Below are 15,544 nucleotides of genomic sequence, written 5' to 3' on the forward strand. Positions count from 1 at the left end.
GCGAGCGTGGTGCTCCAGGGCCCTTCCCTCCCAAGGGATTCCTCATCCAAACCTTTCCCTGGCTGCCTTTGCTGCCCATAACTTCTGCAGAGACGCAGCAACGGGCTGCAGTCGACGAGCTAAACACTGTTTGCTGGGTCTGCTTTTCATGGCAGACGCCAGTCCAGAAGCTTCTGCATTTGAGAAAACACTGTTGGGGCTGAAAGCAGCTTTTTCACAGTTGCCACCGTTACAGAGACCGTGCGACACCACCTCGGGACTGACCTCACTTTATTTGCAGCTCTTAGAGAGCTCAACAGTGAAGAACTTTGTTCTTTTAAGACTAAATTGTACACGACAGCATATGAGAAACAACAACGCTGAAGGTCTGTTGCAGCTTCGTAGTTCAGTGCGACATCTGGGGCTCAGGCCACGGAGAGGGGAAGCCGAACCACCAGGGAACGTCTGAATATCACAAAATTCAGTGAAAGCAGTGCTGCGCTCTGGGCGGACCTACTTGGGGGAGGAGAGGTGCTGTTAGCGCAGCGGAGATGCAGTTTAGCAAAAAGAATAGATGAAATTCAGCAAAGCTGGGATTCAACACCTGCAATTAGCAATCATTCAAGTACTGCAGTCTCATAAATTCATACTTCTTTTTCTTTCAATTTAAATAAGTGCTTCAAGGTCAGTATTCAAATTGCCTGTTTTGTAACCCAATTTTAAGTGCACATCAGTAGATTTTAAAAAATTATATATATATTTGAACACACACACACACACACACAGTGAATTTTATGTGCTGCAGCTATTTTAACTAGAGATGGCCTGAACGTGCCTGAAGTCCTTATCATAAGCCAAACCCCAGGAGCTCGTAGCTGGTGGCACCAGCCCCCTAAAAGCTGCCAAAGACGCTGGTGATTTTTGCAAGCATCGGCCTGGCCACCCTCTGCAGCCGGGGCCGCTGGCGGCTGCTTGGGCTGCCCCAAGCTGCTGTTCCGGAGGCAGCCGGTGCCCACAGCGTGTTTCACAGAGAAGCCTCCCGCGCCTCGATCCAGGTCAGGAGCTCGGGGGGGTCCTGAAGAGCAGTACGTGGCCTCCAGCCCATCTCCAGCGTGGAGCAGAAGTGCTTGGCAGAGCAACTCAGACCCATACAGCTGTGTTAATATCGAAGCCGGACTGGGGGTAGTCGATGGTATCGTGGACTTTCTTGGTGCCGATTCTGGGTTTGTCACTATTGCTGTCCACCTTTGGGCACCTCTCCGCTTTGCTGTGATTGTTCTGCGTGTTCCCATGGAGCGGAAAGTAAAACGTCCCCTTGAGTTTGTTCATTTTTTTGGGTCTCTTTGAAATTTCAGGCTGTTTGTCTTCAGGTGGTAGCCAGCAAGGTTTCTCCTTGAGAAGCCTATCTCGGTCTGGTCGAACGCTCCTCAAAAACTTCTTGAAGATGTTTGCGGTGAGGGAGAACTTCCTGTAGAGCTCCTGGGATCTGCTCACGGACAGCGATGCTTCGCTCTTTTCTCCCTTTTTATCCAGCTCTGGCAGATCCAGCCAGTTCCCAACCAAGTCCGCAAAGATGTTATCTCCCAGGACCAGAGGCTGCCGGTTCCTGCTCTGGGACATCAGCGAGGAGGTCCAGTCATTGCCATCGTCACAGCCCTGGCAGTCCCCGTGTCCCGGCGTCCCCGCAGCCCTGCCCCGGCGGACGCTGGCGGCAGCTCTGCAGGGCTGACTCCTGGCCGTGCCCCCGCTGCCCGGCTCCGCTGTCCCCCCGGGGAAGCGCTCGGCGCAGGTGCTTTGGGAGGAGGAGACGGGGTCTCTAAGGCGGCCGCCCTCGGGGAGAACGGCAGGCTCCGGTGAGCCGGCAGACCGCAGCGCCGGCGCGGAGGCAGCGAGGGACGCGGGGCTGCACTCGTCCGCCGGCGCCTTCCCCGGCCATGGCTCGCTGTGCCGGCCGGCCCCCGGCCCGGGGCGCGGTGCCTCCCTGCCGCTGCGGCAGCGCTGGGGCCGCTCCGAGCCGGGCCCCGCGCTTCGGCTCCCCGAGATCTCCAACTGCTCCAGCGCCGTCTGGACCTGGAGGAGTTTCAGCTCCTGCAGGGCCCCCATCATGCAGGTCATCTGCTCGTGCAGCCCGTCCCCAACCTCCTTCATGGACAGCTGCGGGGAAGAGGAGACATCGAGTCAGTTAGAGATGCCGAGAAAGAACGCAAACGTTGACGAAAGGGCAGCGGAGCTGGGCTCGCTCCCTTCCTCGTTTTGAAAGCTTTATCGCTGCGAAGGAAGCAGCTCTGTTGAAACGTGGCCTCTTCCTCAATCAGCACGTTTCAGATGCATCGTACCTGTGTGACGGCCGCTTCAGGGCAGGCAGTCAGATATGTCTCAGATTCTTTAGCTGTGTTAGTTTAAAAATATTCTGGACCCTTTAGGAATAAGAGGAGCTGACAGAAGTAGTGGATTTTCTGACCTGACAACAAAAATAAATTGTTTATTTGAGTTTCTATTAATTGCTTGGCAGAAACCCAAGGCATATAACTGTGAGTGGTTTTGGCTGCCTCCAGTTTAGTGTATTCTGCTGCTTTTGTTTCTTTTGTGCTCTGTAACTAACTGAAATCAGGAGTCAGAATAATGAATAGACCGTGTCTGTCACTGGGAATCTCATTCTCCAGTATAGCACTAAAATGATAAAATAAAAATCAACAGTAATAAAAATCACATTATGTTACTATATAATATCTTAAGATTTTAATACTCTAATTACAGGCACCTCTCACTAGAGGACAATCAAATAAATTTGAATGCACTTGAAATTTTTTAAAACAGCAATCAACAACCTCTAAAATTATTTCCATTAGAAAGCAATCTCTTTGATTCCCAGCTGAGACCATTAGTAACAGTTCTGCTTTATCTCTAAAATTTGCCATAAGGCTTTAACTGTCTGTGTTAGATTCCAGATATGCTAGTTATTTTCCAAAGCTTCTAAGTCCCTCTCTCTTCTCCTTCACTCCGTTGCTTTCTGTCTTCCTTATGTAGGATCCGGATCATGTTCCCCGAGCAGCATCATAAAACAAATGGGCTATGCTTTCCAACAGCTGCCCCTTTCTTCAGCAGGCGGGGGGGGGAATGGGAAGGAAAGGGGGGAGAACAGCAGGCGATGGCAGGGCTGGAGGTGAGGATATGTCACGTCGATGTAAGGTGGTTTGCAGACGAGATTACCACCGCCTAGGAAAGCTGCTGCATGCTTCGTCACAGACAAACAGGTTAGAAGGTTCCTCACAATTTTTGTATAACAATAGGTCTCCCTAGTTTACGGTAGAAAAAGGACAGAAGCATCTTATGTTCTGTTCTACGTTATCAAGCTTTCTGTTTTTCCCTCTCCTTCATTTTTGCTAAATTACTTCAATTATTTGCTATTTATCCATTTCTTTACCGAGGTCTGACCAGTGAGAAAGAGCAGGCATCAAAAAATGTGACCCTCTGTAGCAAGCTTGCTGCAGAAGTGGAAGTCTCTCAGCAGTTTCTGAACACAAATCTCCAGCTCTGTTTCAAAACCCAGAACCTAAGACCAGCACACAGATTACACTGATTTTCAAAGCTTTACTCCCAAGAAACTGATTTATTTCCCAAAATGAATGCAGCAGCTACGACAATATGGAAAAGATCTGCGTTTAGCTCTCTGATTACATTATCAAATCTCTCCAACTATCTAGTTTTATTAACATCAGCAAATAAACCTCTACATCTGCACATATGCAAATCATGCCCCACTTGCACAGTAACAGAGCGCTCGGGTTACCGCTACAAAAGCTGAGGCCATATGTTCTACGAGCCTCAGACAAAACTATCACCTTACCTCTCCAGATTTGCGGTAATGCTGCTCGTCCTAACCTTTCTCGCCTTATTAATGGCAGTCTGTTTTATCTGGGGCTTTGCAAAAAGCTGGATTTGGAGTCAGCGTGGCCCCTCATTGGGCACGTCTCGCCAAATCCCCTCGCAGGCAGCGCGCTGTGATCAAGCCGCGCTGAGTGACAGGGGCCCCTTAGTAACGACCGGGCTGATGAGAGGGTCGGCATATGCTGCCCGGCACCGCTCCTCACCTCGTTCATTCAATTAACTCGCCCGCGATGGGTGGTATCGTTGCAGCGCGTGCCTCATCCGGCAAGGCTCTATTAAGCATTAATATTTCATCGGCAGCATTTATCATCAGCGTGTTCGTTTCTCACAGACGGAGCCTTCCCCCGGGACAAGAACCGACCTCGGCCCAAAGGCTCGGCTCCCGGTGGCTCCTTCCCGTGGGACGTGCCCTGGCTGCTGCCGATGCCGACGCTGACCCCGACCCCGCGGCCGCCGGGCAGCTGCGGAGCCCCAGGCCTGGCAAGCGGGGCAGGCGCTTTCGGTGCACAGCCGTGTTCCCATGAAGGACTGTGAGGTCTGGCCGCTTCTCGCCAGCCTGCGGTGCTGACGGCACGGATGCCCGGGCTGAGCCAGGCCACTGCTGCTGCCTGTACAGCCGAGGGAGAGGAACGGGCGCTTTCAGGGCACGAGCCATCTGACATGTCTTAGCAGCCTGCTGGGGTAGCGCACGCTTCGTGTAGAAGGAATCAGAATTTGCGATGAACTAAAGTGCAATTTCAAACAGAGCATGAATGTGACACAAAACCCCAGAGAGCCTTAACGTGATGTGTCAAGAGAGACACGAACTGCACTTGCTGAAGTTATGCAAGTGACATTATATAACCAGCCACCACGGGCATCAGGAGCGGTTCTGTCTTCTGCACGCTTGTGAGCTGTAAATCCCAAAGCTGTTGCTGAACGAACCCAGCGTCCAGCCATGCTGCAGAGCAGAGTGCAGGGAAATGCCATTCACTACAAGACTTCGGGTTTATCAGAGATCGTACCATCTTCATTAGCATCTTCCCTTCACGTCCTCGGTGGTCTCCTGCTCCAAGTGTGCAAATAAGTCGGCAAGTAAGTCAGTTCCAGGTGCCTAATTTGAGATACTTCGGGCTTCAATACAAGTAGCTGCTTGGCACCTCTGCTTCCAGGAAGAGCCACTGAATAGCCTTGAGCTATCCAAAATTGCACTATGACTTAATCTCCTCGCACAGGGCCAGCTTCTGTCTGCCAGAGCCACTGAGGTCACCAGAACTATCTGCCTGGGCAGCATGAGCAGCGTTAGACCCACAATGCCTGCAGTTTTCTTTCCCACAGCAGGGAGAGAGAGAGTCACAAATGCACTTTCAGTGCAAAAATAACATATTCTGAGATAGAAGAGCTTTGTACGAAGGCATCAGCATGCAAACACACCAAAATGCTGCTCAGACATAAACCTTTGATGCCTGGGTGCACAGTCAGGCGAGGTGCACAATGTGCATTTACTTCCCAAAGTCCACTAGCATTTTATCAAATTCAGAACCAAATGCCTGAGATGTACAAATAAGGGAGATTTCACTTGCCACTTCCTATTTAAGAGGAAAATAAATAAATTTTCAACACACTTCAGGAACTAATGTTTTCCTACTAGCATCTACATTCACCAAGTCCTCAGAATTCAGTTCCCACCAGTCCCCTCGAGCCACAGTTGTTTTTATTCCCAGTCCATCTGCACATCTGGCCTGCTCAGGACTACAGCAGCTTTTTGATGCTGACCGGAGAAAAGAAAAAAACCCAGCAAACACCTCATCGCTTCCAGCTGAGCGCGGAGACCTGAAAAGATGAGCTTCGAGTGTGTTTGTGGTAACGAGGAGGAAGACAGATGTCCAGTTCTTAGGGAAAAGAAATGCAATGAGAGGAAGTTATTGCCAAGAGAACAGGAAAGAGCAAATGGCAAATAGCAATTCTTAATAATAGTGCTGATAGGCAACAGGCCCAGCAACAAACAAACGGTATTTAAAGAGGATGACATAATAGAGACCAAAATTATTTTAGAACTGCTGAGCTGATCATATTGTTTCTGTTTTCCTTTGGGTCGCTGATGAGATTAATCTTTAACAAGCCTGCATTTGCAGCCGGGCATAACTCTTCAGCGAGAGCGTTTCACGGCTCACAGAGCTTCCTTCCAGCTTGCTGTTGCACCTTGCTTTGCTTTCGCTTGATGGATGCCAAAGGCCTGAAATGCTCTTTCTGTCCTTGCATTTTGTCATAAGAATTTCAGGTCCCTTTTTTACCTCTTGTCTTTCTAGATTATTTTAGGAGCACATAAGGAGGGTAACTGTGAGCTCACAATTTCGCTGAAAAAGGAAGGATGCTGAAACGTTACCAAAGATTTCTTTTCCCAGTAGGTTAAGCAGATCTGAAGCAGATGTTAACCACACAAGGCATGGTTCCTGTCCCTCGGCTAGTGCTCTCCTTGCGCAGTTCCCTACCTTTCTTTCTCCTGTGATCTCATTGCTCTGTGCTTCCCAATCACACGTGGCACATTTAAAGGCAAATGAGAAAATCGGTTTTCTACAACCAATAAATAAGTAGATCAAGAAGAACTCCAACTTTCAGACTTTTCCTCACACCACAGAGGCAAGAAAGACCGCAAGCCTGAAGGTACAGATGGACCATTGATGGTGGTGGTTAAAAATCTGAGGTTTCAGCCCAGTGGTCTGCTTTCACTGGAATATCTGGTCTTTGAAGTTCTTGAATATGTGCAGCTGCAATTCCCATATAATCCACACTCTTCCTTAGGAGTCTCCTCTGGGAATAAACAAGCAAACAAAAGCCTGTAACTGCTTTTTCTCTCCCCAGGTCACACGTGACAGGAGATCCGCTGTAAGCTGCCCCATAGCACCTTCCGCCCGGGCAGCACCAAGGCAAGAGGCTGTGATAAGCCCACAAGACTTCTAACGCTATCGCAGGTGGAAGTGGTAAATCCACGCTTAAAGGGACCAGTTTATCAGCAGAGATACAAACGAAGCTGCATGTTGCCACCCGTTGGAGCTGCGAGTGGCTTTGTTAGCCCCTGAAGTCTCATCATTTCTGCCTGGTGCCCATAAACCACAAGAGCTGCTCCTGCAGAAACAGCAATGGGGAAAGGACAGCAGAGCTCTCCTCGGCGTGAGACACAGTTACCAGAATAGGAGCCAGTGCGAGACGGAGGTTAAAAATAAAGGGGCTATGTTTCTTCACTCAGACCAAATGTTCTATTCCTGCAAAATGTTCATTGCAAGAGACATTAGATTGTCTACCACGACATGAATTATTGTAAGAAGGGAGTCAGACTCGCTATCGAACTCAACAATTTGATGCATGATGAATATGCAGGGAGAATGTTCAAAAGTTGAAGTCAAAGTGGTGTTTTTGAATAAAAATCCTTAATTTAATACTTTTCCTCCTAAAAGAACGAACAAAAAGCCTAGATCTTCCCTAGATTCCTCCAGAAAGATCAAAATATGCAGAGTAAAGTTACAACTATGGCTAACTTGACTGTGACCCTTCACCCTTTATAGCCATACAAACCCCAAGTGCAAGATAAATCTACGCCCAAAGACTTACCAGTCCCTAGATAAATAACTGATTTATTCTTCCTATTGCAGAAGGGCCTTGAACACCCAATCCCATTGTACATATGCTGATGTTACTATGTACAAATGCAAACAATCCCTGTGCCAGAGCGTTTGCAGAGGTAATGCCATCTACAGCATGAGCCGCGGAAATGAAACTCCTCTGTTCTAATCCCTGAGCAAGACAATTCTTGTTAAATCTGATCTTCTAGCTGAGATAATATTCTGTAACTCAGAAAGCAGAGATCATATTTCTGTGCCTCAGAACGATGTTTGCAGACTTAGAATCCAGCCGATAAAGTCAAGAGGACTTTTAGGATTGCATTTAATTGCATTAATGGCAGAGTCATAAGCTCTGTGGCATACTTCAAGATTGCCATATGAAGGCCAGATGACAGGATGAATGGAGAAGCACAGCGTAGTCAATGCCAGGCCTATAAACCAGCAATGTGTACTCTCACATTCCACATTCTGTCCATAAATCTCAAGATACTTCCCGGAGGAGGCAGATAAGGTCTTCTTTATTTTACACACAAAGACAGTGAGGTGCAGAAAGTTGACATGGCTTGTCGAAAAACTGCACCACAGGCTGGTGTCAGCACTGGGACAAGGACCCAGGCTTAGGAAATCCTACTTCAGTGCTGCACTCGGTTCACATACTCAGTTATAGTGAATGGCTGTGTCAGCTGAGACTCTCCTGGCTTTAAACCATTTGCATGTGCAAGCTTCTGAATGAATTCCAATCAAAGGGACACCACACATGCCAGAAGCTATCAGCTTACAATGGAAAACATGCAACCGGAATATGAACTTTCTCATCCACTGAAATGGGTCAGATTTATCTTTGGGAGCCATGGTGGAGGTTTGAGACGGCTTTCCCAGAGGCCACCATGAAGACTGGTGCAAGCGTGCCCAGACTCAGCTCATCTGCCACTTGATCTGAGTACATAGGCTGTGTGCTGAAATGTTTGGGCACACAGCAACCCAAACCAAGCACACAATTATTTAAATATGTTGCTAATATGCAAAACAGGAACAATGAAAATCAGGACTGGAATCCTTGCCCCCCACACTGGTGGGGGATAGATTGCACTTAGAGATAACCTTACCTTGCGAACTGGCAGCTGTGCCAACACCTGCCCTGTCTAAAAAAATGTCTCCCTCAAACCCGGTCAAAGGCTGTAGGAGTTTAAACTGAGGCAAACTAAACTTCCGCAGATCGAATGGTCTCTGACTTTCCCGTGTTATACTGACCAGCCCCATAGCCTGGTTCCTTAAATGGGGCGTTTCCGGAGACCATCGTCCCTGTGCAACCTCCCTTCTCCGCAGCACAGCGGTCCTTCCAGGTGACTGTGGCGCTTGTTGTGCATGAGGCAAATCCCTATGTCACTAAAGTCAGAATGGTGCCTAGACCTGGACTGCGGTTTAACTGCACACGGGGTGGCTCGTTGCCTTTATCTGGGAACACGAACCGACCAGGTCCTTCCCACGGGATTCCTGGTTCTGGAGCATTTAAAGCTGGAGGCATGACCTGCCCAGTAATGAGGAAAGCGGTAAAGAAGGCAGGGTGAAGAGGTTCAGTTCCCACTCACCATTAAATGCAGATGGTCCCAGCTGTCTCTTACATTGCTTGCTGGTCTTTAAGGAAACATTAATCTATTTTAATTCCAGGCTATCTCGACAGTATTGATTTTTTAAACATGTAATTGCTGAGGATATCATCTATAGATATTTTAATTAATACAGTCCTCCTACCCTTAGTAAATGTAATCTGCAGCTCACTTAAACTGCTGAGGAAAGTAATTGTTTCAGAACATGTGCTGTATGCGCCCAGCTCCCTGAGATTTTAGTGTTCTTCCAGAGTATAATGTTCCTCTGTTAGCTAGGGCAAAATTGATACTGCTGACAAGTTAAATGTCACTGTTTTCTGCCAGGTTTATTCTGCAGCCTCTCGAAAGATGCTGTTCGCTCTGGAGAAGCGGCGCTCGCTCCCCCAGAACAATAACTCCCCGATCCCGGTACCCAGCACGGCTGTAACTTTGCACGTCTCCGTATCGACTCACAGGGTTTTGCTTGCATGAGAAAGGTGCATTTCCTGAAATGTGTGCAGGATAGGAGTATTGTGTATTAGTCCGTGTTATAAAACTCCAGTTAGCACAAATACCAGTTGAAATCAACCTCCTATTAAGTCCTAAACCGGGAAGCTTTTTGTGCATTCAGAAACTTCACCCACCCTTTTTGCTTTGCCTTGTCTCCCCCTTTTGTTCTCACTGTCTCTGTTTGCTGGGTGACATGTGTTCCTCCCCACCAAAGCCTGCTCGGCACTGGGACACAGTTTTTAAGGTATCAGGTCTTGCTGCCCATCCATCGCTAGCGAACCCCGGCGTATCAGCAGTATCTGCTGGCTTGCAGGACAAGCCCAAGCAAGTTCCGCGAGTGAGGTTTGAATCTGAATAGGAGAGGGAGGAGGGAGAGAACAGGCTGTGTTGATTTATGACAAAGGGTTCCCCATTAAAGAAGAAATATTTTTCACGGGGCATTAGAGGCGACAATCGCGCATTCTCCTTAAATCACTTCCATTCCTGTAAACTTGGTCTTGTCGGGCGTATCCGTACGTGGTCCTTCGATTTCTGCTCTCGGCTCGCGCCTGTTCCCAGAGCGGCGGCGCAGCACGGGGGCTCCGCTGCCCGGGAGCCGCGTCTCCGCGCACACGGGCGGACCGGCAGCGTCCGACCCGCCTGAGCCGCGGGCTGGAATCGCGGGCCGGTCGCGGAGGTGCCGCTCCGAGCGGAGCCGCTCCAAACTCCCCCGAAAGCTGCGGCTCGGCTCGGCCCAAGCCGCCCGGGGCTCCTTTCCGCGCCGCGGGGCCGGGACCCTCTCGGCGCCGCTCCCCCCGCGCCCCGCGGAGCCCCCGCCGCCGCCAGCAGCCATTTCCCGGCAGCGCGGCCGCGGGAGCGGCGGGGATGTGGCACAAAGGCTGGTGCGGCCGCCCCGGCCCCCGCCCCGGCCCCTTACCAGCTCCTGCCGCAGCCGGCGCAGGTGGAGGTCCATGGCCGGGCGCAGCGCCGCCGCTCCACGCGGGAGGGCGGGCGGGAGGGAGGGCAGCGCGCAGCCCGGGGCGGCCGCTCCCTCCCCGGGGCCGGGCGGCGCGGGGGGCGGCTCCGCGCTGCGCCCCAGCCCCGCCGGGGCTGCTGCGGGCGGACCCCGCGGAGCGGCGGCGCGGAGGCGGCTGCCGGGGCCGCCGCCGCCCCGAGGGACCGCGCTGCGGAGCCGCGGCCGGGCGCGCTGGTTCGCGGCGCCCGGGACGAGGCGGCGTGGGGGGCTGCGCCCGCCGGGGCCGGGGAACCGCGGGGAGAAGCGTCGCCCGCTCCGGGCCGTCCCCAGCGCGGCCGCCCGGGCCCGGCGCCGCGAGCGGCTCCTGCCCGCATCGCTCTTTGTCCCGGGAGAGAGCTCGGGTGCTTTGCAGCGGGGAGAAGTTTGGTGGTCCGGCTTGAACCGGGGAGAAGTTTGGCGCTGTGAGTTTGTCACGGTCTAGGTTCTGCAGTTCGCTCCGCGGAGACAGAACCCCCACAAAAGCGCGGATTAACCTACATGTTCTAGGCCGTAATCACGACCAACTGCAAAGCCCTCCGGTTGTGCATCTCTTTTTCTACTTTGCTTTAACTAGAGGCCGGATAGCTGAGCAAAGGGACGTCACTGCTAGAGCAAACTAACTGCAATTTATAACAGTTAGGACCGGTGCAGTTTTCCACTGTAAGGTGTCAGTACCGCAGAGGCTTAGCATCACACACGAGCACAGGAGTTTGGCTTGCTTTTAAGGCATGGTCCTGTAACCAAAGTGTCCCTTGTCGGGAACAGCGCGCGCTCGGAGCGCCACACGAAACAGGTGCTGAAACGTCTCAGCACGGATTTATTTTCCTCGCTGTGTTTTACGAGCAGTGTTTCGGGCCCCAGGATTCCTCAAATCGTAGAAGTTAAGACAGAAACTTGAAACTTTCTGGCGTGGACATGGTCGGTGCTGCAGATGCAGTTGTCTAAGGGTGATATTTCTTACCTCGGATTAACAACCTCTGATATTGCTCGTTACCACAAGAAATCAGATAAACACACGAACTAGGAAAAAATAAAAGCCCTTTTGTATCATCAGGCTTTATAACTGTACTGAATTTGAAAGGATCTGAATCTTTCAGTATGTTTCTCTTCTATCTATATATCTATTTATCTATCTCTCTCACTCCCATCCTGGGTGCAAACTGCGTTCTTTAGCTGAAAAATGCTGAGTCCCCTGTGATGGCTTATCAAGACCACGGTTTGATGCTTGGTTAAATCGGTCTCCAATGGGAAAGAATTGATAGAGAATCTGCATTTTCATATTTGCAAAGAAAAAATTAATTACTTGCTTTTGGCTGTAAATTTGAATATTGACAAATTCTGACTAAAATCTTTTCATTTTCAGGCCTTTATTTTTTGAAGAAGAACTTTTTTTACTGTTGGTAATGGGTGTTTGTTCGTTTGTGGAAACCAACCTTGGTATTTGTCAAAACTGACTTTCCTGTCAAAATCCAATTTAAATCAGAAATTTGTGATCTGGTCCCTCATGTATATTTGGGAAATGTTCTAGAGTTAACATTCATTGATCCTTCCAGCATCTCTTTTATTATTGGTCCAAATTTCCTGTCTCTTTAGTTGGTTCAGGGTTTCCGTTTCCTACCTGTTAAGGAAGTGGGAAGCTACACCTCTCTCCAAGGATCTGTAGAACGTTGGGCAGTAACGTGGTAGCGTATTGAAGAAATGACCTTGTCAAAAAGTGAATCGTTTCCAGCCAGGCATGCTCTGATGTGAGTGGGACACCTGCCAATCTCGAGTCGTTTTTAAAGTCTAAGCCAAGAACTGGCCAAGTTATAAACTTTTTCTTGAAATCCGTCTGTTTTTCTTGGCCCGCTGGATGCTCCCCACGGACCTGTTCAGGTCAGGGTATGTATTTCCCCAGCCTGCCCAGGCAGATCAAGTGTCATATGGCAGGTTTGAACAGCCAGTCAGTGGTAAAAAGATCAGAAAGATGGCATCATGCGGAGAAGATGAGCCGAAAAGTCTGCTCTGACAATTATTAACGGGACACTGAATGACCTAACTTTTCTTTTCCTGTGCCTCATACAAGGATTTGTTTTCAAGAAAAGCTGCGGTTTCAGACTGTAGGTTTCTGTATTGTTTGGGGGCATCAAGACCTTTATTTCTTTTCTTTCACTGGTACCATTTTTTTATAATTTATTGTGTATTATCTCAGTTCTGTAAAGTAATATTTAGATTCTGTCCCTTCTTCCTTGTGGCATGGCACCACAGCTAAAACATGCTGGTCTTTTCTCTTCACGTTTGTTATATGTGGGCTTGCCTTGAGCTGAACAGTGACTAAGCTTAACTTATCCAAGCCAGTTTTGAAAACAACAGCATTTTCAGGTGCTCTTTTACATTCGGTGTGGAATAGACTGAGAATGTGCATCAAGGGGGACTTCTGTCCTCCCGGGGTTGCCACGTCTAGACTGCTAGTGAGTGCTGTGGTTTTGGCATCTTGAAAAACTGCACGAAATCAGACCATGGATTATCCTATGCACAGGATGCTCTCCCCAGGGTTTTCTTTAAAATTCCTTTTTTTTTAAATCATGTTCTTCCTGCATTTGTTTTAACTGATGCTTGTCACAGTGCTTTGAATATTGTAATACAAAAAGATACATGTGGTTATTTGAAGCATTAAGTCTTGGTTAAACAATATTGTATTGTCCAGCACGTATAGCATTCAGGAGGCCAACTTCGCATTTACATGGCAATTGGCAATTGCGGTGTCCCAGGGAGCTCCTGTAACATTTGCGAGACAATGAACCGTGTGATCTGCCAGCGCGTGAACAGGGAGACGTTTTTAGCCTCTGTTTGGCTTCTGCTTATGGCTGTTGGTTTCATCAGTTTTTCACCCTCAGGTTTTGCTCCTGTCCAGTGAGACTGATGAAGGAGTTTACAAGTGTGGAATAAAGGAAAGACCTGAACATTCATGTGCTCAAAACTGCTGGGAACTTGCAAGAGAAGAGAAAAAATTGAATTTTTTTTTTTCTCGGTAGACTTTCCCCATTGAACAAGATTTTTCTCTTCTGCTTAGACAACTGGTTCAAAGCAACAGTGACACTTCATGCCAGGCCCTCCACTCCCTTCCATTTTATACTCCCTCTGCAGTGGTGTAAATGATGAGCAGATGGCGCAGTGCAATGGAAAATCAGGTCTCTGAGGAAAAAGAGTTGAGAATAAAACTCCTTTAAGCAGAGACCTACATGGCTTATTTCAACATAAAATGAAAAACTGAGACCTTTGGGCAAAAAATAGAATATGCCTTCAGAGCGGTGTATTCAGCTTACATAAAATGCCTCATTCCTTCCTATTTCAGAAAACATTCGTCCCTTTACAGCTGACAGTTTCATCTCATTTGTTGTCTTTCAGTGCATTGATCTTGTTTCTCAGTGCTTTCACTTGACTGTTCTTTGTTGAACTAACATCCATGGTTATCTCTGAATTTTCTTTCTTTTTTTACTTTCTCGCACACTGAAGACAGACCTTTCAGAATCTCTTCCCACTGAGGCTGAGGCATGACCTGAATTGCATCCATCTTTGTTTAAATCCACTGAGGCACAAACAACCAGCCGACAGATAGGTAAGAATATAATGTCAAAAATTTAATTCTGTTCTTTTTATTTGTGCATGAGGAGGTAAATTACCCCTCAAAATTTGACTGTTTATTCCAATAGGCTACTCGTTGCATATACAGTTTGCATTTGTGTTCTTTAAAGATCCTATTATGCTGCTACCTCGCTCACCCCTCCTCAGTAAAACTTAACTCTGCTCCAGCCAGATTCCAACTCATGACATTCCTCTGGATCTTGCACTGGGTCAGAATATTCCCTGTGCTGGAGAGGAAAATGCCTTACGTCATTCACTGTGCTGTGTGGTGTTCAAGAACTGTTGTATTACCTCTCAGCTGCCTGCATTTTGGTGACCTAGATCCTATTCATACTAATTGAAAATAATTTAGCAAACCATGGTATAAAAGCTTATCTAAAATTATAAAGGGCTGTTATTTATTTATTTGGAGCAAAGTCCACACTTGCTTTTTCCACCTTCAACAGCTACATTACGCATTGCTCTTTTAAGTGTGTGTATAATTTCTATATAGTACAGTAGCATCATTCTGCACCCAAACATTGCCAGCATTTCTCCTGAAAGAGGAATGGAAAATCTACTTAAGATGTACCTGTCTGTGCCCAGGATGGGAGAAATTCTTCATGATTTTTGGAACCTTTCAGGCCCCCTTCTCTAGGGAGCAAAGTTGCTGATAGAATTGGGATGGAAAGTAGTCATCTTCCCTGCAGGAGGAAGAGCAAGTTCCTGGGAATTAGCATTTGTCTCCATTTCAAATGCAGCAAAAGATGGTCATGGTGCACATGCTGTGAGTCGCAAACCAGGCAATAATCCTGCAAGCTGCTGCACACAGGCAGTGCCCTGTTGCACGGAGCTTTGCGCGATGCACAAGTACAGAGCAGCGTACGGAGCTGGGGCCTCGGAGGCCAGATAGTGAGCCCTTAGCACATTTGCAGGGTTGTGCAGAGAAACTGAAGTGTCTCAGTTTGTACTGCTCTGTAGTTTTGACGGTGGGTATTTGTTCTATAAAAGTGTTCGATTCAATCAAAATGCATCTGATAACTAGCATTTTACTGTGAGGCACCTTGTGTATTTTCTGAATCTGAAACCCGGAGGCAAAGGCACTCTTTTGACTCATGGCAGAATATATATATTCAGAGATTTTAAAACAAAGTTAGTAGCAGTAGAGTCATAATCTTCTACAAGTATAAGGTTTAAGGGAGAAGCAAAACCTTTCATTAGATGAACTGATATAGCTCAAGAGGGAAAGCTTTTAGGATCTGAGCATCTGGTCTATCAGACACAGTCTAGTCTCATCCTGAGTCATGCCTCAGTAACATCACCATGTACCAGGGCTTCTCGCATGGTATAGCGGCAGAGTTAAGCTCATTTTTGTACCTGACCAG

The 15,544-nt window shown here is 48.4% G+C and overlaps 1 protein-coding gene across 1 annotated transcript; it reads right to left on the minus strand.

The window, feature by feature from the left end:
* Positions 1-253: 253 nt before the first annotated feature.
* INKA2 (inka box actin regulator 2) lies at positions 254-10,554 on the minus strand. Its single transcript, XM_064498161.1, has 2 exons — positions 10,479-10,554; positions 254-2,133 (listed from the first exon to the last, which is right to left on the minus strand). Exons 1-2 carry the CDS (start codon positions 10,512-10,514, stop codon positions 1,120-1,122), a joined length of 1,050 nt encoding a protein of 349 aa, XP_064354231.1. The 5' UTR covers positions 10,515-10,554; the 3' UTR covers positions 254-1,119.
* Positions 10,555-15,544: the final 4,990 nt, after the last annotated feature.

This window comes from Dromaius novaehollandiae, chromosome 27 (assembly GCF_036370855.1).
Source record: "Dromaius novaehollandiae isolate bDroNov1 chromosome 27, bDroNov1.hap1, whole genome shotgun sequence".
NCBI lineage: Eukaryota > Metazoa > Chordata > Aves > Casuariiformes > Dromaiidae > Dromaius > Dromaius novaehollandiae.